We start from the raw sequence: 24976 nt of genomic DNA on the forward strand, positions 1-24976 counted from the left end.
TACTTCTTGATCCAGGTATACCTGTTTGGTATTTTGCAAGAAAGCAGATTTTCCTATGCCACCACAGCAGATCACCTTCTCATATAATTAGCTACAGTGTCCCAAAGGTAATTTGCTGCCTATTAGGCAGTTGTGACCTTCAGAATTTTAAATTGCCTTGGTCAATGGCAAGCATTTCAATGCTATAAAAAAATAAAAAATAAAAGTCAAGTATTTTTGTTATTATTAGCTTAGCTCATGATACATTAGTCATTTCGACATTTTAAACAGTTGAACATGTTTGCAGCATGTGACCTGTCTACCTTGTAGTTGCAGATCTTGTGCATGGCCCCAATCTCCTTCTCCAGCCAGTTGTAGAGCTGGAACCTCAGTTTCCCGCCATCCACCTCGTAGCCAGTCGCCAGCGTCCGGAGCTCGGTCATAAGGATCTTCAGGCATGCCCGGAACTTGAGCTGCTCGGCGATCACGTCAACCTCCGACTCCGCGGCCGAGTCCGCCCTCTTGAGGCCGGGTGTCCCAGCATGCCCCGGGCCCTCCTTCTTCTTCTCCGTCTGCTCCTCGACTTTTGGCTTCATCATCAGCCCCCCGTCCTCATCCTCATCCTCATCTTCTTCCTTGTTGTCCCCCCAGTCCAGCTGCAAGGCCTCGTCTTCAACTTTCAGTGCTGGCTGGCTCCAGTCCAGCCCGGCAAACGAGTCGGTTGCACCACCACCCCAGTCCAGGTCTGCGGCCTTCCCGCCGTTCTCCTGGGGCTGGGAGGACCCCACATTGACCATGGAGGAGTCTTTGCTCAAGGACGACCCAGCCTTCTTGGTGACCTTGGGCAGCTTGGAGAGGACCTCCAGAGCCAGGACAGGGCAGCCCACTTTGAAGTGAGCGTTAGCCGTGGTGAAGAAGAGCTTCCGCTCGATGAGGTTGATCTCGTCCATGCCACTTTTCTCAGAGGTCAGGCCCAGGGTCGCCAAGGTGCCTTCTGGGGAGGCGAAGTGACGGCGAATTATCAGGGGGTGCGTCCGCAGGTAGTTGTAGAAGCTGAAGACCACAGGGTTGCAGGACTTCACCATAACATCTGCGAAGAATACCAGTTTCTTTAAGGGAGTGGGAAATGATTGTACATGACTACTGCAGTGTATTATACACTCACAGAGCACTTTATTAGGAACACCTACTTATTCATGCGATTATCTAATCAGCCAATTGCATGGCAGCAGTGCAATGCATACCATCATGCAGATACAGGTCAGGAGCTCTAGTTAATCTTCAAATCAACCATCAGAATGGGGGAAGAAATGTAATATAAGTAACTTCGTTTGTTGCCAGACAGGATGATTTGAGTATTTCAGAAACTGCTGATCTCCTGGGATTTTCACGCACAACAGTACGTAGAGTTTGCAGAAAATGGTGCTAAAAAGAAAGACATCCAGTGCGGACAGAATTGCCTTGTTAATGAGAGGTCCGAGGAGAATGGCCAAAGAATAGTCAAAGCTGACAGGAAGGTGACAGTAATGCAAATAGCCACACATTACCACAGTGGTATGCAGAAGAGAATCTGTGAACACACAAGGCATGAACCTCTAAGTGGATAGGCTACAGCAGTCTAATAAATACCTAATAAAGAGCTCAATGAGTGTATGTTCATAACAATAAACAAATACTGTAGATTCAGATTTAATTTTATGGTCATTGCCTTCTCCTCTGCATTTGACCCATCCTAGTTACTTAGGAGCAGTGGGCAGCCATAGTGTGCCACCCAGGGAACAACTCCAGCACTGACACCAGTGCCTTGGTCAAAAAATATTTTAAAACAGTACCTGATACTAAGACCTTAAATGAGGAACTGTTGAGCAAATACCCGGAACATTAATCATTAAAAGTCAGAAATCGCAAGCTCCTCACTGGGATTTTCCGCGTCCTCCTTTGGTATCTGTTCCAGTAGAGTGTCCAGGGCTTGGGTGTAGTCCTTCATTATCCAGAATGCAATGCTGCGCAGGAAGGGGTCAGGGTGCAGCTTGGTGCAGGCAAAGCCGGACCCATCCCTATGGCAACCCAGCACTCTCTCGTAAAGGATCCCCTTGCAGGTAGAGGAGCTCTCGTAGTCTGACTCATAGAGACGAGCAACTATCATGGCCAGCTGGATGTCCTCCATTTTCTCAAGGCAGACCTGCAACATACACGGTGCAAAGGATTGTAGGGATGTTGATAACTGCACGGCAAAAAGTGGCCGTCTTATCAAGCATTTTAGTCTTGTAATAAGACTTAAGGTCTTTTTTTTTTAATTAATTAATTTAATTAATGTTTGCTTGAGAAGTGACATTTTCTTATCCCTTTGGCAAATGTTGAAATGAGTCAAACTGCCTTGCCTCATTGCCAATATTTTAGTCTTATTTTGCAAAAAAGATTTCTCAATATAAGACTAAAATACATAAAATAATTATTGTTTTTTGAGTTTTGAAGTGAATTTGTATTAATTTTAATCCATATCAGGCGAGAATTGTAGGAATTACAGCCCCGGCACACACACAGGTTTTGAAGGTCATAAAAACCTTCAAAACCTGGGGAAATAAGCAAGAATATGAACCTCAATGGCATCTTTGAGGGAACCCGCCAGAAGGAAAAAACCTGCAGACTGCTCAAATCGCTGTTTTCCCAGAAGAGAAAAGGCGTTTTTCAGAGCCGCCTTCCGCCATCGATCTTCTGAGAAGTTATGACTGAAGAACTGGGTCATCTTCTCATCGTGCTGGGACCTGAGGAAAACAATGAAAAATTTGTTTTAAAAAAGGGGGAGGGGGGTGTGTGTGGTCTGTAGGCTCTGGTTTTAAGTGTAAAATGGCTGTAATGCACTGTAATCAAACGTGCATGAAGGCATTCATAACCAGTCTAACTGGCACAGCTTACAGCCTAGTGGCTAAGGTGCTTGACCGGGGCCTGGAGGGTTGGAGGTTCAAGTCCAAGTGTAGCCAGATTAAGAACAGTGCAGCTGTTGAACCCCTGAGCAAAACCCTGAACCAAGGGGGATTAGTCTAACTGTCTAACCGTACATTGTTGTGGATAAAAGTGTCAGCTAAATAACTGTATAGTATAGTATAGTATAGTATAGTATAGTACAGTATAGTAACTGAAAGAGAGAGCAGTGAGTTTGACTACCTGAATAGTCCCCAGAGAACAGCTTTTTTCTTCATAGCCAGGTAGAATAGAGCTGCGTCTAATGGATCGTTGTTCCTCTGAAAGGCTGCTTTTCCTACCTACAGTAGAACAGTGAGAGCGGGGGTTGGCAAACAGTGAACACAGGGAAATAACAGACCCTTCCACACTCCGACTCAGCACACAGTCAGTCAGCAGCTGTGTGTCACGCGTCTGGCATACTGTCAACTGCCAGTGGTGACAGTAAAATACATTGCTCTTGGAGTGGACAGCTCATGAAATAATTTGGCGCTATGCTGCATGCTGTGGTTGTAGAGATTTTGCATAAGAGCACACCTTATACTACTACTACCACTACGACCACCAGCAGCACTACTACTACTACTACTACTACTAATGACAATAACAATCACAATCTTAATCTTTTTTTCTATAGCACCACTCAAAACACAGGACAATTAAAATGAATTAATATGAAGAATAAAGTGCAAATTAAGAGATAATGAGAAGATTTTTCATTATTTCCTGAATTAATTATTAAGAAAGTTAATAAAATAAGGATTGATGGACATTGATGACTTGGAAAAAAGCAGTAAAAATGACAGTGTTCAAAAAAAGAAGTTATAATAAACACACACACCTTCTCCATCATCCTGCGCAGGGTGTTGATGTTGCGCACCCACCAGCCCACTCCCAGGGCTCTGAGCTCGGACCACTGTGGGTCTCCTCTTTGCAGGGCCGGGATCATGTTCAGCATCTCCTCCTCTGCCTCCGAATGGAAGGCCCAGGCAAAGTGGCACGTAGACAGGCCTGTGAGCACAACACACACACACACGCACGCACGCACACACACACACACAGACACAGACACACACACAGCAGTGTGTACAGACACACACACGCACACACACATGTATGCAATGCACACAAGCGTACACACACATACACACACACACACACAGCAGTGCGTACACACACACAGGCACAAGCACACACACACAAACATATGCAATGCACACACGCGCACATGCACAGACACACACACACAGACACACAGAGACACACAGGTACACACAGGTACACACAAACAAACACGCCAAAGCAGCATGTCAACACAAGCGCACACACCGTGCACATACCACACACGCATGCCAAACAAACACACACACACACACACACACACACACACACATACACAAGCGCCAACACATAAGCACTGATTCATGTAACATAGATGGTGCTTCAGTAATAGGCCAAATATGCTTCATAGACCTTTAAAAGATTAAAAATTGCAGTTCATGGGAAGTGCACTTCACTGAATTACACTATAACACTTTAGGTGGTAATAATGGAATAAGGTGAAGTATTAACAAGGACATGCCACTAGAAAATTGTAGAACTGATTCAACCGCTACACACACACACATATGCAGTATGTGTGTGTGTGAGTGCATGTATAGCATAAGTATATAATCGTACCTTGGTGCAGCAGCTGCATCCTGTACAGCGGGGGTAAGGAGGTGAGCAGGCAGGTGTGTAAGCGCATGGCCAGCAGGTATCTGAGCCCACACTCGTCCAGAGCTTCACCCCCTAAAAACCAACACACAGAGGGGAGACCAGTCAGAGAGAGCCCTTCACCCCCTAAACACAAACACACAGAGGAGAGACCAGGTCAGGTTCACTCCCTAAACACCAGCACGCAGAGGAACAGAGGAGACACCAGTCAGAGAGAGCCCTTCACCCCCTAAAAACCAACACACAGAGGAGAGACCAAGTCAGGTTCACTCCCTGAACACCAGCACACAGAGGAGAGACCAAGTCAGGTTCACCCCCTAAACACCAGCACACAGAAGAGAGACCAGGTCAGGTTCAGGTTTGCTCCATATCAGCTGTCATCCAAACATTCCTCCCTGAGGTCTGTCTGGCCCTGATTAAAGCAGGAACGGGTCCAATCAAAGTCACACCATTCATGCAAACTGCAGCATCCAAAACCAACAAATGGCTGCTCATTTACCGTTCATGCGGCGATCAATAAAGTTTTCCACTGGCAGACCTGAAAAGATCAGCCCAGCAGCAACACTCAGATATTTGAAACTACCAAAGCGGTGCTGTAGGTGACGTGACTAATGTGTCACACACTTGCAATCACTGAATAGTCAAGTGTGAAATATTAATTTAAAAAATCAAAAAAGACATTAGAAATTAATTTACAACTTGTTTAAAATAATGGTCAATTATGGGTAGCGTTAACACCAGGGCAACAGTATGATACGGATATAGGCCCAACCGTCTCTTACTCACTCTAAACTCACATCAATTTGTTAAAAGCCTGAAGCACTAAGCTAAAGTCTGTTTTAGACTTTGTACAAAATAAACCTCATCTATCCCCTAGGGATATTTATTGTGTTGAACGAACGACAATAGTCAAGACCTTCAAGACCTTAAATTCAAACAGGATTTCGAGTCGAGTTTCACTGCGCATGGACCATTTAAAGGGTAATTACAGTCTAGATTTATTTTAGCTGTAAACATGATACTTCATAGTGAAACATTTTCATCCATGGCACGTTTCATCCAACGTTTATGAAATGATATGGTAGAAAAGAGTGTTCTGCTGCCCTATAAGGTTTTAAAAATGATTTGTAATCTACTTAGGCCCCACCCAAATTGTGATGGAAGCACACCCATTTCAAGGCGGCCTGTAGCGTAGCGGTTAAGGTACATGACTGGGACCCGCAAGGTCGGTGGTTCAATCCCTGGTGTAACCACAATAAGATCCGCACAGCCGTTGGGCCCTTGAGCAAGACCCTTAACCCTGCATTGCTCCAGGGGAGGATTGTCTCCTGCTTAGTGTAATCAACTGTACGTCGCTCTGGATAAGAGCATCTGCCAAATGCCAATAATGTAATGTCAAGGTACCTCTGCGTCATATAGATGTCAATCAGATATCCAGTCAGAAAATTCACACCTACTCTACCCACCCCAGAATGGATTTTTTCAGAACTGTGTAAAAGGCAGAGTCAGGCTGATACAGTGCAATTACTCTTTAATAGAGAATTCACCAACTAACCCTTATTTGTGGTTGGCTGTGGATAACTCTGAGAGTCAGCTGTGTAGCAGCAGCAGAAGCCCCACTTACCGCTATACTGCTTGTCCATGCCGGAGCTGACCTCAGCGCTGGTGGTGGCCACGGTATCAGCCAGTGCCACCAGGAACATCTGCTCGAGTCGCGTGAGGCCTGGCAGGCTGGAGTGCATCAGGTGGCTGGACAGCACCTGGGCGTGCTCCGGGCCAAAGTAGGTAGGTCCGTACTGCGACAGGTTGATGACGCGAGACCTCTTCTCCTTCTTCTCGGCGGCAAAACTCACAAAGTCGTCAGTGGTCACCGCCGGGACCTGGAACAGGTCAGCGTACTGGTCCTCGCCTGACTTCTGGTCCTCGCCCTCAGGACCCTTGCCCTTGGTGGCCTCTTCGCCGGCCTTGTAGGAGGTGTCGAGGTCAGCAGACAGAAGGGCGTACAGAGGCAGAGGTGGGATGGAGTTGATTTCGGTGTAGTCACGGCCCCCTTCCCGGCCTGCTAGGATGGTGTCTTTGGCCGTGCTCCCGCTGACACTGATGGTCCGGGAGAGGTGGCGCCTGGTGCCCCCTTCCCCGGCCTCCACGTCCCTCACCACCGCCACCTCCCCTGCGATGCACTTCACCAGGTGGGAGAGGATGGCCTTGGCCCGCCGGACCTTCCCCAGGTCCATGAGCTCAAGCAGCTGGGTGGGGTGGTACTGGGGCAGGGTGGGCGAGAGTGAGTGCGCCGCCTCGAACAAGCCTCCGTCCTGGAGTACCGCGGGGGCTCGGAAGGCTTCATCCATGGCCGTGGTCCCCTCGAAGACGCTCTTGGACCTGGGCCGAGACTCGGGGACCATGGAGCCACTTTGAGTGGTTTCCGAGGGGGACTGCCCGTCTCCCTCCGTGTCCGCCGGCTTCTTGTCCTGCCTCCACTGGGCATAGACGTGCATCTCACAATCCATCCCCACCACCAGGATCCCATCCCTTACCCAGGACAGGGATACAGGAAGGGACGGGGTGCCGTCTACTGAGGATACCAGGTCCACGGACCTCAGGAGTACCCAGCGGGACCTGATCCCCTGCTTGATGCTGCCCCCGAGGGGCAGGGTGATGACCGCCATGCCGTCCTTGCTGCTGGTCTGCTCGGTCACGATGCCCGAGATGCGGCCGTACATCAGGATGTTGGAGCCCACGCCCACGGTGAGGATGTGCGACCCATCCTCCTTAGACAGCCAGTCCAGGTGGACGAAGTGCTTGATGTTGGGGCTGTCTTTGTTCATGTACAGGTCGGACTTACTGTAGACAAAAAGGTTGCTATCCACACTGACCCTGGTATCCAGAACGTTGGCTGCCTTGGTGAAGTCGTCCAGGTGGATGGTCTGCTCCAGCACCCACTCCGACCCCCCCGTCGACTCACACTCGTAGATCGACACGTGCATGGAGAACTCCTTGGGGGTCAAGCCGTTGCTAAGGGACAGCTGCTTGAAGGAGATGGCCAGCCGGCCAGTGTAGGAGCAGCTGACAGCGACCGGGCGCCCGGAGACGCGCACGGCGCTGTCATTGTCATCCTCCTCGTTCATTAGGGACCAGGGCACCCAGCGGTACGTGCGGCCCTCTTCGGGGTTGGCCGAGCCCAGGTCAACCTCCACGCCACATCGCCAGAATCTTACCTTACCGTCCGAGCAGGTGGTCACGATCAGATATGGAGCCAAGCAGACTGGGTAGATTGAAGAAGAGCTAAGGTGCCCTTAAAAAAGCAAAAAGGTTATGTTAAGCTTATGCAATCAAATCATAAAAATGTAATTTGGAGAATATCCCACAACTGTAACAGTTTCAACAACACCCCGAAGTGTAGTCCCTGCAGTAAAATTCAGCTATGACTAGCTTAAAATTACCATCTACCAAGTGTTTCAAAACATAGCTTGAGTTGGTCAAACCATGGTGAATGCTTCAGCCTTTTTTGACATTTAAACACATGACTGGGTTTCATTCTAATCCATCAATACCTTTTGCAGACTGGACAGAGAGAACATAAAGACAGGCAGGAATGATCACATACATCGCTCTCCAGTGTCCAAGGACAAAATGGCTGCCGAACTTCAGTCCTACCCAGCAATCTACAACTCATTTGTACCTCCTTTGCTTGGAAAACATATTCATTAGGACCCTAAGAGAACATTACTGTACTTCCAGGGTACATTTGGCAAATTGGATCCTTGAAGAATAAAAATGTACCTCCACTGTCACTTTATTTATGAGAGTGAAGGCAAGTCTATTACGGAAGCTGACTATTATCATATTATACAGTAACCAAGTTAATGGACTGAGTTGACTTGTTCAATGGTTTAGGGCCTGTGGCCTACCTGCTGAGGGTGTTGCCCGGATGACCTCCACCCCAGCGGGGAGGTCCAGGCGCTGGCTGTACACCAGCCTGGAGCTTAAGATGAGCTTGCTGGCCGACTGCAGGTTGGCGGTGGATGACGATCGGGGGAGGGGGCTGTGTCCTGGGGAGACTTCCGGGGAGGACTCAGCATTCCCATGCTGCATTGGGACCATCAGCTGGTTCTGAAAGCCCTGAGCTGGCAGAGTGGTCTCAGCTTCCCCCCCAAAAAAAACCCCAAAACATCTTTAAATATAAAACATGGATGACGGGACACAATCAGAGTAGCAGTATTCAATGAAGAAACGTTCATTTATTTGGTTTGTTTTCCCATTTGTTAACCAGGAAGGTGTATGGCAGCTCATTTATCTACACAGCAGAGCCACACATCCCAAACAAAGCGATTACAGGAGCATTGGAAATCAATACGAATTAAAATGGGACAGCTGAACCAGAATGGAAAGAGTGGCAGTAGTATTAAAATTATACAGAATACACGCGCACACATACTCTCTCTAACTCGCGCACACACACATTTTTTAACCATCCATCCATCCATCCATTATCTTAACCCGCTTATCCTGAACAGGATCGCAGGGGGGGCTGGAGCCTATCCCAGCATACATTGGGCGAAAGGCTGGAATATACGCTGGACAGGTCGCCAGTCCATCGCAGGGCACACACACTATTCACTCACACTCTCATACCTACGGGCAATTTAGACTCTCCAGCCTAACCTGCATGTCTTTTTGTGGGAGGAAACCGGAGTACCCGGAGGAAACCCACGCAGACACGGGGAGAACATGCAAACTGCACACAGAGAGGCCCCGGCCAATGGGGATTCGAACCCAGGACCTCCTTACTGTGAGGCGGCAGTGCTACCCACTGCACCATCCATGCGGCCCAATTTTTTAACCAGACTACTTCAAACACATCAAACCTTTATTATTATTATTATTATTTTTTTTTTTTTAAATATATATATATATATATATAATAAAAAAATCTACAGCCATGTCAATTGGTCACGGAATCTTGGAACGTCAACACTTGCCAGATACAGGTTTAATCAAATGAATCACAACAATACTGTAGAGTCTCAGGGAGACCAAGATGAGCCAAAGGTCCTCACTAATAAATGTAATACAGAGAACTGTGATGGCCCAAGTGTTTTCTCTAATGATGTTAAATAAAGTCAGAAACATGATAAATAAAGTCAACATGCAGATGAACTCTTCTGACAAAGAGTTCTGCGCTAGCATTAAATTTTTTTAAACGATAGTATAAAGTAAATTGGTTTCAGTTGTATACTCCAGACAAATGATAAAGGAATCAGAGAGTACTGGATAATGTCAGGTTGCTATAGTTACTAAGGAAGAAGCATTGTGATACATACCCATACAGGCTTGAACAGATTTTAGGTGCAGGTGCCACATTTGCAGAACAGAGTTCCTGTTTTCATCCTTCTCAATAACCACCAAAAAGAACTTTTCTGAAAAGGGTGGAGCGTGATACTCTGTGATAAAAAAAAAGAAAATAACAATGAAACTAAATGGCTCTACCTGCAAAACAAAACAGGGTATGAAGCTCAAATTTTCTTGAGTGTTGCATCTCATCATTTTCAACACACAAAAAATGAAAAGGTGGTGGTGCTGTGGTGCAACAGCCCATAGCTAATATTGCGCATATATTCATTGTTCATTCTAAGAATAAAGTTGATAACAAAAATGGTCAGAATGTACCAAAATATAACGAACCAGCATATAGCTCAATGACTCAAAACATCAACATTAAATGGATTAAAAAATGTGTGGAAATTCCTCCTACCCTCAGAGGGGTAATTGGTGGGAAGGTGCATCTCAGGGAAGTCGTCATGGGGCTTGTAGCCCAGAATGAAGTCCTCCTGGAAGACGTGGAGCAGCTGTGTGTTGGACCCACACTAGGGGGGTGGAGGAAATTAATGTTAATGGTGGCCCCAGTTTATTCGATATTTGAGGGTGATATTAGCTCAGGAGGGAAGATCAGACATCCGCCAGACACCCAACCCCCAATTGCTCCCGACAAGCTGGTTGGGCCTTGCATGGCAGCCTATCACTGTTGGTGTGTGTGTGTGTGTGTGTGAGGCATTGATTTTTAAAGCGCTTTGTGTAGCCCAAGTTGCCGGAACAAAGTGCTATACAAATGCAGTCCATTTGCCCTTTTACTATTGTCAAAGGGCAAACAATTAATGTCCAAAACGTATAGGAGACCAACACCAAAGCCCACTCACCTGGTTAGTAATGACGTCAAGTTCGATGATACACCCTGGACGGGCAGTGGACTGCTGACTCACAATGTTGAACACTTCGCCAACAAGTTTCTGTTGCCAAAAACAGCCATCGTTATCGGCCAGCATAAACTTTCCAATTAAGTAGATGAAATCAGAAAATGAACAGAGAGTTGGCAGAACTCGTTGACTTACAGAGGTCTCTGGGTCAGACAGCTCATCTAGAAGCTTCCGGGCATCCACCACAGCCTGGTACAGCCTCAGGTTTGTCCCATCAGATGCCACAAAGCACGCGCTCGCCGAATTACAGTACGTACCTGACGGGAGCAATTTAGCAGATTCAAAATAAGAATCCCTATGAACATAATGAGCCTCTCTGGTGCCGTGCCTCAGAAGATTTACATAGATCTTGGTAATCTATTCATACATCAGACTGACAGCCTTTATTACACTAACCCCATAACCCCAGCAAAACTATTTAAAGCTGCAATTAAAACCATTTAAAGTCTTTAAATGAAGAGGAGAGTACTACTTACTGGCTGCATTAAGTCAGTAATGGTCTATTACATACAGAGGAAGCAAAGCAAAGAGACATATAACCGCAAGCGATAATTAACGGGGTCCAAGCAGCATGCGGCCAGTACAAACTGTTAAGCTGCAAGGACACATAACTGATGAATTGTACAAACATCTGTCCCAAAATGTTACTGGTATTCTCCTAGTTGGAGGTCAAGATACATACACGATTCATGACGATGAGCCATTGTGAGTACATAGCATGCAAAGTTTCAATTGGATCGGTGAAGGACTTGAGGAGTTGTAATTGTATTTATATTGCTCTTACAGCGCCACCTATTGCTGAAACTACACGAAAATTTGCATGATGCCCCAGAAGCAACAACGGTTTGAAGCATGGGATGCTCCTTGTCAAATTTGGTGAAGATTGGATTACCTTGGATTAGCCAAAAAAAAAAAGGGGGGTTTCAAAAAAATCAAAATGACAGAAAATCGAAACGGTTGCTGATTGTGTGCTGTTGTTTCTTGAGGCAAGTTACTCATTTGTAGGCTCTATTGACGCATCGGACATTGCTAAGCCTGTCAAATGGCAGGCTGCTGATACCCAATAAGCTTATGGTGGCCATGTTTTTAAAATATCTTTTAATCTTTGAATACCCTGTTGGACACTTGCGCAGAGATGGAAGATACCAAATTTCAACCTGCTTTTTTAAAATGGTTGAAGTGTTATAGGCATGGATCCACAGAATCATTAACTACATAGGGGTACCATGTTTGGTGAGGATCAGACATAAGGTTCATGAGTTACAGCTGTTTTAGAAAAAAATTACCATGCCCACAAATGATTGACTTGTCCTGGACAAATGGTTTCCAGCACCAACAAAGTGATAACAGGGTATTTCCCGCATGCTCTGTGCCAGATTTGGTGAAGATTAGATTTAATTTGTAGCAGCAAAACAAAAGCAGAAGCAAATAAATGTTTTGTCTGGCATGAGCTAAGGAATCTGGGGGTGGGGGGGGGGATTTTGATTCTAGGCCAAATGGTTCAGGAGTGATGGACTGAAATGTTACAGCGCCACCATGTGGATGATAGGCATCAATGCAATAACCTGATTTGTGGTGTGGCATAGGAGCATACCTGCCAAGATTCGTAACTCAACAGCTTAGTCTTTGCTGCCCATTCAGTTTTAGCAAAGAAAAATAATATAAATATACAACAGAACAAAAACAATAAGGTTCCAGCATTACATGCTTGGACCACTAATAAAAAAAACATAAAAAAAACAATAGGGTTCTAGACGACCTCCATTTTAAACACAGAGCTCCCTCACCAAGCACGTAGCTGGGGATGAGCGTGGGCAGCCAGGCCACGTTGGAGAAGGCGGAGGTGTGCAGGGAGTTGATGCGGGCGAGCTCCGACACGCCCCCGGTGCAGGACAGCGGGCCGATGTGGTCCACCCGCCACAGGATGAGCTCGCTGTAGATGGCGTTGGGGTCGTGGAAGGTCCGCGTGGCGGCGTTCTTTAGCTGCTTCTTGGGGAAGCTCTTCTGGTGCCTGACGGCCCTCAGGACGCTCTTCTCCTGCTCCAAGTCCCAGCCGGGGTCGGCCTCAGGCGTGTGCAGGGCGTTGTGGTGAGAGGACGTCAGCAGGAGAGGCAGCACCGTGTGGCAGGCCAGGTCGTTCAGGTGGAAGCGGTGACCGCAGTAGCGAAACTTGTGAGAGACGGTCAGAACGGAGGAGAAGGCTGACTTCTCTGCGAAGGTGACTGCCCATTGGTTGAGGGAGCCATCAATGTGCTTGGACACCATCATGACGGCCGGGCCGATGATGGTGGCCAGCGATTGGGTGACGCCACTGGAGCCCAGGCCCACGGAGGCCGAGGCGCTCTGGGGAACACACCGGGCTTTGCTCTTCTGGTCCTGGGCACCACCACCGGACTCGCATTCGACCAACGTGTGGGCGTACATCATGATGTTCTTGCTCAGGGAGTTGGCATCTCCGGTTGGGAACGCAACTGGAATCTGGGAGGAAAAGGATACCTGGAGAGAAAAAAAAAGGAAAAAGAAAACATTTTCATTAACTACAGTGATTGGGATTGGCTGCCAAATGGCGGCCTACTATCGCTTAGCTGGGTGCTAAATATCGGTATGAATCAATCCTTCCCACCGCCGCTCTGGTTTCAAACTCCTCATATTTGCTCCTCATTATTCCGCCATACAGCCACTTAATCATCAGTACTGTCATTATCTCAATAAACAATTATCACATTTTGTGAAAATACCCAATTTTCTGATTTTAAACATTTAAACATGGATGTACACCACTGTGAAATACAGTGCATTCCTGTAAGTATTTGGGAAGTAGTACAATTTATTTTCTTTTAGCTCTGTAGTCCAGCTGATTGGAATAGAAATTAAACAATGAATGTGAGGTTAAAGTGCAAACGGTCGCCTTTTTACTTCCATATCTGGTGAAGCATTTAGGAATTTCATCCCTTTTTATACACAGCCCCCCCATTTTAGAGAACAAAAAGTAACTGAACAATTAAAGGGAAACTTCAAGGCTGATTGAGGGCCTACCTGGACCTGTCGGAAGATCCCCGGGATGAATTCATCAAGGTACTTGACATGCCACACCAGAAAGGACCCATCGGCAGGGTGAATGGTGAACAGCATATCGGGGCTCTTGTTCCACTCCAGAGTGAGGGCCTCCATCTTGCGGTCCAGCATCATGGAGGGCAGAGGGACACTGCTACTGGAGCCGGGGGAGGAGGCCTTGGTGCTCCCCTCCTGCTCCCCCTCCTCATGCTCAGATGACCCCCTGTCCGACATCTCATCCAGATCTGGAACCATAAAAACATCCTTCACTTGATAAATGGCAGTCATTGCAATATCAGCAAGGCTACAATAGTGTACTGATTTGTGCTTAGGTTGGTGGGTGTGTTACTGTACCAAAGTCAAACTTCATGGGGGACCCTTCCTGGTCGAGTTCCTCGGGGCCGTGCTCCAGGTGCTGCTCAGAGATCTTGCGCAGCTGCTGCATGAACAGGTCCATGGAGGTGGTGAAGCTCAGGTCCTTGTTGTTGAGCCAGTGAACTACAAACCCCCCGCTAGCTTCATCCGCCGAGAACGCTGCCCCAGCCAGCGCAGAGGGAATATCTGGAGGAGCGCAATATGGTGGTGACGTTATTATGCTATTATGAGCATTATTATCTAAATTGAATAAAGATTAATTCAAGGGAAGCTCCACTTGAAAAACAGGCTCCAATGAAGGATTCTCATTTGTATTTAATGTCCAGATATGAGCAGAAAGAGATGCTTGGCACGGGCGGCTAGGATCTATTCATTTGGATCATACTAAGTAGAGCAGCTGCTATTTTCAAAATGAATTTTGCCTGAACAAACCACACAGCTGGTAATTTCTATGGAGCCCCCCCTAGACACCCAAGTTAAAAAAATATATTTAAATGCAGAAATCCATATTCTTGGTTTTGCAATCCGTTCTTTCAGTGTGCCAATCCGTACCCTCAGTTTTGCAAGCTGTGTGTTCGTGTTGCCAATCTCAACCCTCAATTTTGCAACCTCTGTGTTTGGGCACAGATCGGCAACCCAATGAACGGTTTGAGACCAAGGATTTGCACATTTAAATATATATTTTAACCCAGGGCGTCTTCATAGATTTGTCTCTCTGAATGTGAACCGTCCACACAGCTCAAGAGCGGTTCCCCGTTACCTGTGCTGGGGTTGATGCTGGCGGAGATGTGGAAGTGGCAGAGCGCGTTGGCGTGGTGGGAGATGTGTCGTTGGACTTCCTGTGAGCCCAGCTGGCTGGGGAGCAGCTCTGTGTGAGCCACTAGGGCTGAGGACCTCCTCCGACCCCTCCGCAGGTGCTTCAGGTGGTGGATCGACTGGGAATGGCAAAACAAGTCAACATGTATGAAAACACTCAAAAGTTCACCTTGAAATCCTTTATTTAAAACTGCCTGATATACAACAATATAATATATACAGTTGTGCTCATAAGTTTACAGACCATGGCAGATTTTGTGATTTTTTGTCCATTTTTCAGAGAATACGAGTGATAATACAAAAACTTTTCTTTCACTCATGGTTAGTGGTTGGGTGAATTATCAAACAATTGTGTTTGCTCTTTTTAAATCATAATGACAACAGAAACTATCCAAATGACCCTGATCAAAAGTTTACATACCCTGGTTTTCGCCTGATAACATACACACAAGTTGACACACACAGGTTTAAATGGCTATTAAAGGTAACCAACCTCACCTGTGATCTGTTTGCTTGTAATCAATGCGTGTGTATATAAAAAGTCAGTGAGTTGCTGGGCTCCTGACAGACCCCTGCATGTTTCATCTAGTGCTGCACTGACATTGGTGGATTCTGAGCCAGCAAAGCAAAAGAATTATCAAAGGATCTGCGGGAGAAGGTAGTTGAACTGTATAAAACAGGAAAAGGATATAAAAAGATATCCAAGGAATTGAGAATGCCAATCAGCAGTGTTCAAACTCTAATTAAGAAGTGGAAAATGAGGGATTCTGTTGAAACCAAGCCACGGTCAGGTAAATTTCAGCCACAACTGGCAGGAAAATTGTTCGGGATGCAAAGAAAAACCCACAAATAACTTCAGCTGACATACAGGACTCTCTGAAAAAAAGTGGTATGGCGGTTTCAAGATGCACAATAAGCAAAGCAGCCCGCTTACAATATGCCAAACAGCACAGAGACAAGCCTCAAAACTTCTGGAACAAAGTTATTTGGAGTGATGAGACCAAAATTTAACTTTTTGGCCACAACCATAAACACTACATTTGGAGAGGAGTCAACAAGGCCTGTGATGAAAGGTACACCATTCCTACTGTGAAACACGGAGGTGGATCGCTGATGTTTTGGGGATGTGTGAGCTACAAAGGCACAGGGAACTTGGTCAAAATTGATGGCAAGATGAATGCAGCATGTTATCAGAAAATACTGGAGGAAAATTTGCACTCATCAGCCCGGAAGCTGCGCATGGGTCGTACTTGGACGTTCCAACATGACAATTATCCAAAACACAAGGCCAAGTCGACCTGTCATTGGCTACAGCAGAAAAAAGTGAAGGTTCTGGAGTGGCCATCTCAGTCTCCTGACCTCAATATCATTGAGCCACTTAGGGGAGATCTCAAACGTGCAGTTCATGCAAGACAGCCCAAGAATTTACAGGAACTGGAGGCTTTCTGCCAAGAAGAATGGGCAGCTTTACCATCTGAGAAAGTGCCTCATCCACAACTACCACAAAAGACTTGAAGCTGTCATTGATGTTAAAGGGGGCAATACACGGTATTAAGAACTAGGGTATGTAAACTTTTGATCAGGGTCATTTGGATAGTTTCTGTTGTCATTATGATTTAAAAAGAGCAAACACAATTGTTTGATAATAAATGACTTCATCCAACCACTAAACATGAGTGAAAGAAAAGTTTTTGTATTATCACTCATATTCTCTGAAAAATGGGCAAAAAAATCACAAAATCTGCCAGGGTATGTAAACTTATGAGCACAACTGTATATACGCTGGGTTTCATGGTGATGCTCTGCCAGGCCTCTACTGCACTTCATCCTGCTGCTTTTGTCAGCAATCACATCATCAATAAATACAAGGGAACCAGTTCCATTGGCAGCCATACATGCCCACGCCATGACACTACCACCACCATGCTTCACTGATGAGGTGGTATGTTTTGGATCATGAGCAGTTCCTTTCCTTCTCCATACTCTTCTCTTCCCATCATTCTGGTACAAGTTGATCTTTGTCTCATCTGTCCATAGGATGTTGTTCCAGAACTGTAAAGGCTTTTTTAGATGTTGTTTGGCAAACTCTAATCTGGTCTTCCTGTTTTTGAGGCTCACCAATGGTTTACATCTTGTGGTGAACCCTCTGTATTCACTCTGTTGAAGTCTTCTCTTGATTGTTGACTTTGACACACATACACCTACCTCCTGGAGAGTGTTCTTGATCTGGCCAACTGTTGTGAAGGGGTTTTTCTTCACCAGGGAATGAATTCTTCTGTCATCCACCACAGTTGTTTTCCGTGGTCTTCCGGGTCTTTTGGTGTTGCTGAGCACACCGGTGCGTTCTTTCTTTTTAAGAATGTTCCAAACAGTTGATTTGGCCACAACTAATGTTTTTGCTATCTCTCTGATGGGTTTGTTTTGATTTTTCAGCCTAATGATGGCTTGCTTCACTGATAGTGACAGCTCTTTGGATCTCATATTGAGAGTTGACAGCAACAGATTCCAAATGCAAATAGTACACTTGAAATGAAATCTAGACCTGTTATCTGCTCCTTGTAAATGAGATAATGATGGAATAACACACACCTGGCCATGGAACAGCTGAGCAGCCAATTGTCCCATTACTTTTGGCCCCTTAAAAAGTGGGAGGCACATATACAAACTGTTGTAATTCCTACACCGTTCACCTGATTTGGATGTAAATACCCTCAAATTAAAGCTGAAAGTCTGCAGTTAAAGCATACCTTGTTCGTTTAATTTAAAATCCATTGTGGTGGTGTATAGAGCCAAAAAGAGGAGAATTGTGTAGATGTCCAAACTGAATGAAATGTATGTGGACAGTGACACATTTTTTGGGGGTTTTGGCTCTGTATTCCAGCACATTGGAAGCAATTGAATACACCTGATTAATCAGAAATAGCTGAGAAGCCAACTGTCCAATTATGTTTGTTCCCCTAAAATGGGGGGGATTATGTGTAAAAATGTAATTTCCACAAAGATCACCCAATATCCCAAGATCACCTCTCAGATCAGTGTCAGTCTGTACATAAGCCTTACATCCATTGTTTCCTTTTTAAATCCAATGTGTACAAAGCCAAAACAACAGAAATCGTACCACTGTCCAAATACTTATGGACTGCACTGTCACACACTTTCAGTTGAAATCTATTTTTACAATTGAAACCAAAGAAAATGCTACACTCGCTATAGCATTAGCATTCTTTGTCGAGGTTTACCTCCAGAGCGTGCTGGATCTTATCCTTCTGCCCCCCCAGGTTGGGCAGGCTGCTGCAGAAGCTGGTGGCGTTCTCCGAGATCTGCCCCCCCAGGAGGCTGTCCTCAGGGAGCAGCGTCTCTGACCACAGCCGGCAGACCCCGTCCTGACACGAGGTCAGCAGCACGTTGCACACCGAGCCCCTGCATGGACATGGGAGAAGACAGACTTACAGTATATTCAATAACATACGTTATTGAGCCCCACAGGGTAATTTGTCCTCTACATTTGACTCTTAGGGGGCAGCCACAGCACCAGGGGACCAACTCTGGTTCTGAGGCCAGTGCCATGGTCAAGACATGCATGTCTTTGAGTGTAGGAGGAATCTGGTGTGAACCCAAACAAACATGGGGAGAACATGCATAACAGACAGAGGATCTGGCTGGCTGGGATTCAAACCGAAAAAAAAACAGCAAATCCTGTGGCTTTCCAGGACCAGTGTTGCCAACCCCTGGGTCGATGAGGTCCCTTAAAACAAACAAAAGATATCAGTACATACTTGGGCATGTACTTGCTGGTCTTCCTCCAGGAGAATCCAGTGACAGCTCGGGGATGTGCCAGGTACACGAAGGAGAAGTGGACCGGAGGAGCCTTCTTGTCGGGAAGGTCCGGGATGACCACGGCGGACTTCCAGCCTGTGGTGGGATACCACACCTTCAAGAGGCAGTCATCCTGTAGGAGAACCAGACAAGGAGCTCAGGTTAGGCCTGTGTTGGAAGCACAGCTCTATTACCACCGCAAGTGAACAAACCAATATCAATATCGTCACGGTCATTGAAAAATAAAAAATATATATTTTATAATATTGCTCTGTGCTTTAACTGCAGTACAGTACATCCAAAATTTTGACAAACCATACTTATATATTTAAACCATAACACAATGTTGAGTCTGTTCAGACATATCCCACTGAATCATTAGACAAAGACATACACTGTCAAAATGGGGAAATAAGGGCTTTTCAGAAGTCAAGGTTGAGGTTGTAAATGCGTTGGGAAAAAAAGGGAGTTGCTACATATCCTGTACAGGAAACAAAGTTCAGTTAAAAACAGAAGTCTATTGTACCTTCCCTGCCGTGGCAAAATATTCCCCGTCAGGCGACCACTCCATTATATGGACAGACACGGCAGTCCTAGAGGAAACAGAACAAAACAAGAACTATGAGATGTCCAGAAGTGCACCATATTCACAATATACCTCAGACAGATCTCACAAATACTCATTTCATGTTTATCCACAAGCCTTTCCCCCTCCTCTCACATCTTAATGAAAAAGAAATACTAAAATAAGATTATGGAACTCAAATACTTTAGAAACTGGAAGCGGGTATGTTTTCCAGGAGGGCTGAGGTTACAAACAGTTTCATCAGTTGCAGTTCCCTTGTTAAATCTTGCACATTTAAAAAAGGCACTAGCGAACACCTAAACTGAACAGGTACGGTAAACTTTTGGATGCATAAAGATTCTGAAGTTCTTATTGCAATGCATTCACAGTCACACAAGGGCAGCAAGATATATTGTATATTTATCATCATTGACAAATGAACATCTGATAAACTGACAAATTTATTGGCCATTCATGTGCAATTTGTTCAATAAAAGCATGTTTTTTTTATTCAGTGAGCATAGGCTATTAATTGCCTGGACTCTATGTTAACAGTGTACCTAAAACAGAGAGACATTAGAACTGTGCATGCTTTAATACAGTTTTTTTTATCAGTTATAAGTCATATTGTCATCCCAATATTCACCCACGTTATCGCATATTGCATATTTTCCTCATATTGTGCAGCACAAATTCACACAGACAACATCAAATCTATCAAGTTTGTGAATGGCTTCTCTGATATTCAGCTCATTTAAACAGAATTTTGTTTAAATGAGCTCACGCCAGGCGAATGACACTCACTTGCTCTGCCAAACGCATGTCCAATCGTTTAAGACCGGGTGTAATTTATCATCCGCCATTTGACTGTCCTCCTCCTCCACGAGTGTGTCGCTAGAGGGCGGGGCCCACAGCTGCAGGTGCTCCGTAGCTGTGAGGGTCCGCTTACCTGGGGCACAAACAGCCGTCACCATTTTAATAACTGCCTGATTTTACATTACATTACATTACATGCTGTAAAACACACACTGAGAACAGTTAGTGAGGTGGCTGGGATTGAAACTATGCTTGCTCTTAACATTGGCTTACAAATACAAGCAAGAATAATTATTCTTCACAAACGCAGTTTGGAGAGCTCAGTAATCACCAGAATGATTGAGTTTGTGAAGGTCATGAAATCATAGCAGAATACCAGTGCAATGTGCTTTGTTCTTCAATCTGAGTGACACAGTTAAATAGAATATTGTCTTTGCATTTTCATACAGCTTTTGCATTAGGTGATCATTAAATTAACGCATGTTAAAGAAAGAAAGAATAACATTGGCTGAGTTCATTCTTCATAATCCTTCATCTTATAGTGATTTTCTTAGGTTTTGAGGTTTATCCCCGCTTGCCTCAGTGTTTTTCCCCCAAATTAGCGGTCCCAAATAGTTATTGTATGTCTCTAGTTCCAACATCCTGCATCAGCTGGGGAGCCTGAGAGCCAGACTCCCCTGCAGCTGGCGAGCCACACACTGGGCTGTGCAGTTACAGGGCCGGAGGACAGCGTGTACGAGACAGCTGAGGCACGCAGAGCCGCAGAGCCGCAGAACGCATCGGAGTGAGCGAGCGAGCGACTTCATACTGTGCGGTGAGGCGGTTAATGCCCTTCTGACTGAAACCCTCGGAAATCCCCCCCTCCCTGGATGAGATTATGGCCAATAATGTGCCGCCTTCGAAGGCTTCGAGCCAGACAACACAGGCACAACGGGATAGAATGGGGCTCACGGTAAAAATAGTTACACAATACCACCACCTTCCAATCCCCAATACAGTCAAATCTTCAGCATTAACTGAGCTCTACACACTCAAAGTGAGAAGTGCGAAAAAAGGTACTAAAGCTTGTCACTAGCGTGGTGCCCAATAGTTACATAAAATGATCATTAGATTACTCATTAATTTGTACAGCACCTTTTCGTTTGTAAAATGTACTTATTTCTACCGCAAAGAAAGGTATTGTTGTACCTTCCAGGTTAGATTTATACAATGTGTTCCTTAAAGAACAAAGATACACTTCCACTGTACCCTTATTTCTGAGAGTGGATAGATTCTGTAAGAAGTACTTTTCCGGGAGACTGCATTTGATCCGTCTTTGACTCTGTGAGATTTAAGTGAAATTCTGAACATTTTACTGTACATAATTAATATACTAAGAGCTTTTCACAAGACAGTGTTCAAACTTGACAGAAAAATGGATAGACGCCAGCTCCATTACCTTGTGGATCCCATGCCAAATTGTAGGCCATGGCATTGAGGAAGAACTGTCCTGTCTTTTGCCACTGATAATTAAGTTGCTGTTCATGAAAAGACGTGAGCAGAAACGCAATAAGCTTATGCAAACAGACATCATGCTGTAAGTTAATGTTAGAATGAGCAAACAATGACCAATTAATTCATACCAGGAATATTATGCACACAAAGAACTTAATTAGACAGAATAAGACTGCAAAACAATACTCATTTCTTCCACATCAAAGAAGTGAGGAAGGACCCACATTTTAATTACTTAAATATACACTTGGAATAACAGGAGTTGTTCATTATAAAATGGGTTATTATGTATTTCACATGGGGAAGACAGCCAGAATTAAAGAGCCTGAGACATTCAAAAGCCTTACGAAGCACATACAGAACATACATACAGCACTACAGTCCATTGCCTATGGTTCAGTAAATAATTCAGTGTGGATAAGAGCAGACCGTCTGACTGACTAGTAAAGAGTGCAATGAAAAAAGCATTACTTACATCATGTCGTTTATTTGGGTTGGTAGCGATTGGCTCAAAAATGCACACAGCATTCCCGTAGGACGCCGCGATCTAAAAATAGATACATAAACGTAGTCACAGGGAACCAGTTATGTCCAAAACCAAGTGAAATGTGAGTTGGAGGAGGCAAAATTGAGTATTCCCGGGACACTTACCCTTCCTAGCTGATGGGAACACTCCACGCATCCCACTTGGATGTTGCCGTGGTGGGCGCCAGGGATGATCTGAACGCATTCGAAGTCGCTCGCCAGAACAACAATATCGCAGCCTGATCCATAGGCCTACGGGCGAAGAAAAAGGAGGGGGCAGATTAGAGGTGCGGGGGAAGAAAGGAGTGACCTTTGACCACCGTGGCTCGCTGACCAATCGCGTGAGAGCACGTTCACTGCGACGTGGTGTGAGGCGGAGGCCTTGCACTGCTTCTGCGAGAGGCGCTGCAGCTGGGCCTACAGCCTCATGGCTAAGGTGCTTGACTGGGACCTGGAAGGTTGGTGGTTCAAGCTCCAGTGCAGCCACAATAAGACCAGTCCAGCTGTTGGGCCCTTGAGCAAGGCCTGTAACCTCACATTGCTCCAGGGGGGATTTGTCCCTGTTAGTCCAATCAACTGTAAGCTGCTTTGGATAAAAGCGTCAGTCAAATAACTGTACTGTAACCGCTTAGCCAGGCGGCATGACTGCCCAGAGGAACCATCAGTCAACAGCCCTGGCTGTGGCTGTTCAGTGTTACACAGCAGCAGGTGACCTGAGGCGCGGGCACTGGATACGTCAATGGGCGACTCCACAAAGACACACCAAACGAGTTCTCAGTTTGTCATGCCTGGCTGCATTTTTATGATGTGGCGTGCGTGGGTATTCTGCTTAGAACGATTGAGCAAAAAAATTCATAAATAGCATGCCAGATCAGCGTTTCCCCAGCCATCAACCAACGTCTGCTTTTCGAGAAACGTGAATATTATTTTACACTGGGGTCTGATTTGCACAGGGCTTCATGATAAAAGCCTGACACACCTGCGCTCAAGGCCCAGCCCTGAGCATGCACAATGCAGCACCTGTTGTTACCCAAGCCTGAGGATAGCACAGCCGCTACGGCCCTCATGCCTTATTAATGGGAACATTAGAAGCAGAGAACCTCAGAGACATTTACAGAATGAGTACAAACCAGTACCTTTTCAGCATACTGCGATGATTAACAAACAAACAAACAAAAACGCGTACATGTACTTTACACATGTGCGTGTACAGAGATGGTGGGCACACTTTTGTGCAGGGCAGTGGTGGGGTTTTTGTGTGAATGCCTCTGGGAAATGCAGAGCAGGAAGTAAGAATAGTGAAGTGGGCTACCGTGGCGATCAGACAGAAAGCTCCAGAGCCCCTGCAGAGCCTCAGCCAGGAGAGGGAGGAAGGGACATGAGGGAGGGCGGGAGAGAAAAGAAGAATGAGTGAGTGAGAACATGAGAAACTAAGAGAGACTGTGTGTGTGTGTGTGTGCGCGCGCACGCGCATAAGAGAGAAAGAGGGAGAGAGAACACAAGTGAGACAGAGGACATGAGAGTCAGAGAGAGATTGTGTGTGCGAGAGAGAGAAAATACACATGAGAGAACATGAGAGACTGTGTGTGAAAGAGAGAGGTGGAGAAAGAAAGAGAGACAGAGAGTGGTGGAGGGAGAGAGGGAGCAATGGAGGCGCTGCAGATCCTGTCAGGGCATTACAGCCAGTGCACACGTTACAGCAGAATTAAGAGCAGTCACCGTCACGCACACGGCAGCCATGTCCTGCAATACCTCACAAATCACCCTGCCCGCAGGAGGGAGAACCAGCCAAAGCATAATATACACTACATAGACACACTTGTGTATGGGCAGACACACACACGTGCACACATGCATACGCAGACACATACACACACACACACACAGAGACGAGCCCCCACACACACAGCCACAGACACGCACACATGCAAACACACACTATAGGCCCACATACGCACCTAGTTTTGTTATTTTGCATTCTCAATTCCATGCTCCACAACCCTCTGGACCACGGTACAGTGTATGACACAGCCGAGCACACTTAAAAGAGCAGAAATTCTCAAAGACTTTCATTTTGCTTCCTCTGCTTTATTCATTCCTTTCAGAGCCTTTTTGAATGATACGGCTATTTCTGAGTGACCTCCTGAGCTTCACAGACTAGACTAGAGCTTAATTGACATACTGAGAGGTGGCCAAGCTGACGCTTTCTGCTTGCTGCTTAGATGCTGTGTACCTATTGCAGGGTTTAACTGCTCAACAGTGTTATGTCCCTCATTGATCTGGAGAAACCTGATACAGATCACAGCCGGACTCGCCTATGCTTCTCGTCTGCACCTCTGACATGTTTTCATCATATGTTGTCTGCACTAGTTGCTCAGTAAGCCCTGATGTTAAATCCAGTTATGCTAGTTTGACCAGCTTGATGACTGAGCTGGTCAAGCTGCTCATAAGCAGGTCTAGCTGGGTGTGAGATGGTCAACCAGCTAGTGCTGGTAGCTTGCCTGAGCTAGCTGCTTCAACAGCTAAACACATGCTTAAACCATGACAAAGCATAGCACTCTGCTGCTTGCAAATACACTTGGGTTTCAAATCAGAAGCTGGAGGAAGA

At 45.8% G+C, this 24976-nt stretch overlaps 1 protein-coding gene across 2 annotated transcripts in view; it reads right to left on the minus strand.

Annotated features, from left to right (window-relative positions):
- LOC133130231 (dmX-like protein 2) overlaps nt 1–24976 on the minus strand; it is a 50029-nt gene that overhangs the window by 22586 nt on the left and 2467 nt on the right. For both annotated transcript variants that reach the window (XM_061244640.1, XM_061244641.1), the window contains 23 exons: nt 22495–22620; nt 22319–22390; nt 21788–21866; nt 20338–20482; nt 19495–19561; nt 18929–19101; nt 18392–18572; nt 15097–15271; nt 14316–14522; nt 13944–14206; nt 12695–13403; nt 11043–11164; nt 10851–10940; nt 10409–10520; nt 9978–10097; nt 8565–8798; nt 6281–7948; nt 4621–4731; nt 3782–3951; nt 3145–3242; nt 2579–2744; nt 1897–2161; nt 303–1069 (listed from right to left, as the gene is read on the minus strand). In XM_061244640.1, the coding sequence (XP_061100624.1) occupies nt 303–1069; nt 1897–2161; nt 2579–2744; nt 3145–3242; nt 3782–3951; nt 4621–4731; nt 6281–7948; nt 8565–8798; nt 9978–10097; nt 10409–10520; nt 10851–10940; nt 11043–11164; nt 12695–13403; nt 13944–14206; nt 14316–14522; nt 15097–15271; nt 18392–18572; nt 18929–19101; nt 19495–19561; nt 20338–20482; nt 21788–21866; nt 22319–22390; nt 22495–22620 (6120 nt within the window). The remainder of the gene's footprint in view (nt 1–302; nt 1070–1896; nt 2162–2578; nt 2745–3144; nt 3243–3781; nt 3952–4620; nt 4732–6280; nt 7949–8564; nt 8799–9977; nt 10098–10408; nt 10521–10850; nt 10941–11042; nt 11165–12694; nt 13404–13943; nt 14207–14315; nt 14523–15096; nt 15272–18391; nt 18573–18928; nt 19102–19494; nt 19562–20337; nt 20483–21787; nt 21867–22318; nt 22391–22494; nt 22621–24976) is intronic.

The sequence above is a fragment of the Conger conger genome, chromosome 6 (assembly GCF_963514075.1).
Source record: "Conger conger chromosome 6, fConCon1.1, whole genome shotgun sequence".
In the NCBI taxonomy this organism is placed as follows: domain Eukaryota; kingdom Metazoa; phylum Chordata; class Actinopteri; order Anguilliformes; family Congridae; genus Conger; species Conger conger.